At 38.8% G+C, this 1,038-nt stretch overlaps 1 protein-coding gene across 1 annotated transcript in view; it reads right to left on the bottom strand.

The window, feature by feature from the left end:
• The window catches only part of LOC107675710 (uncharacterized), a 14,013-nt gene extending 13,371 nt beyond the window's left edge, over positions 1-642 (bottom strand). The window contains exon 1 of the mRNA XM_016470124.1: positions 519-642. Within this exon, the coding sequence (XP_016325610.1) occupies positions 519-642 (124 nt within the window). The remainder of the gene's footprint in view (positions 1-518) is intronic.
• Positions 643-1,038: the final 396 nt, after the last annotated feature.

Here is a 1,038-nt window from a genome sequence, read left to right as displayed (position 1 = left end):
TTCTTGTCCAATAAAAAAAAAAAAAAAAAAAAAAAAAAGTGGTACTGCAAAGAAACAACAAAAAACATGGGTTTACCATGGCACATTTAACATAAATAAATAAATAAGTAATTAATGAATGAATACAATTTGAAACACTAACTGACTAACTAAATATGAATGTGAATTTCGGCTTTCTGAACCTCCAGATACAGCATAACTACAAAATAAAAATAAAAATCACCATAGAACCTTTTAACATATATGACATTTCATACTACAGACTAAAGTTTCTGGCCGCAAAAACAGCCTCTTTTTAAGGTGCACCATATTGCAAAAATACATCAAAGGATGCAGCAAACACAGGATGTTAAACCTGGGTGTTATCACACACTGTCAACAGCAGCAGGCTGAAAATGTAAAACTTTAAAATGACAAAACAAACACACAATAGTCAAACTCTACTTCCCAAATCATGATTATTTGATTTGCTCTATACCTGTGGTAAAGCTCAGATTATACACGATATGCTGACTTACTTGATGCAGAATGGCGCACATGAGCAAGTGCCTGTGAGCTGGTGATCTTTGTTTTGATTCTGCGGGAGAGGAACAGCTGTAGACGCTTTTCAAGCGCGTGCTCTCCCGTGCGCTCGCTGCTCATTGGCCGCCTGCCAGCTGATCCGCGACGCGTCGGAGAAGCTGATGGTTTTGACAAGAAAAGCGAGTCTCGCGGGAGAAAATCCTGGTTTTAGCTTCCCTTCATCTACGGATACCGAGAACTTAATGACAGCACCGCTAAATCTTCACACTGTCCGGTAAACCATCACTGGAATGAACATGTCAGCTGACATCATAAAGTCTCGATTCCGGTGCGAATCAAATCGCAAAAAAAATGGAATTCAAGGATAAATCAGCGAATTTATTTATAAACGCTGAACCGAGGCGAGAAAGAAGCGCTTTTAGTGACGCGACAGGATAGATCTTACAAAAATTACATGACAGACAGACAGACAGACAGACAGACAGAGATAGATAGATAGATAGATAGATAGATAGA

The sequence above is a fragment of the Sinocyclocheilus anshuiensis genome, unplaced genomic scaffold, assembly GCF_001515605.1.
Source record: "Sinocyclocheilus anshuiensis isolate Anshui unplaced genomic scaffold, SAMN03320099.WGS_v1.1 scaffold708, whole genome shotgun sequence".
NCBI classification, from domain to species: Eukaryota; Metazoa; Chordata; class Actinopteri; order Cypriniformes; family Cyprinidae; genus Sinocyclocheilus; species Sinocyclocheilus anshuiensis.
The sequence above is the reverse complement of the archived record's forward strand: the minus strand, read 5'-3'. Positions and strand labels throughout refer to the sequence as shown.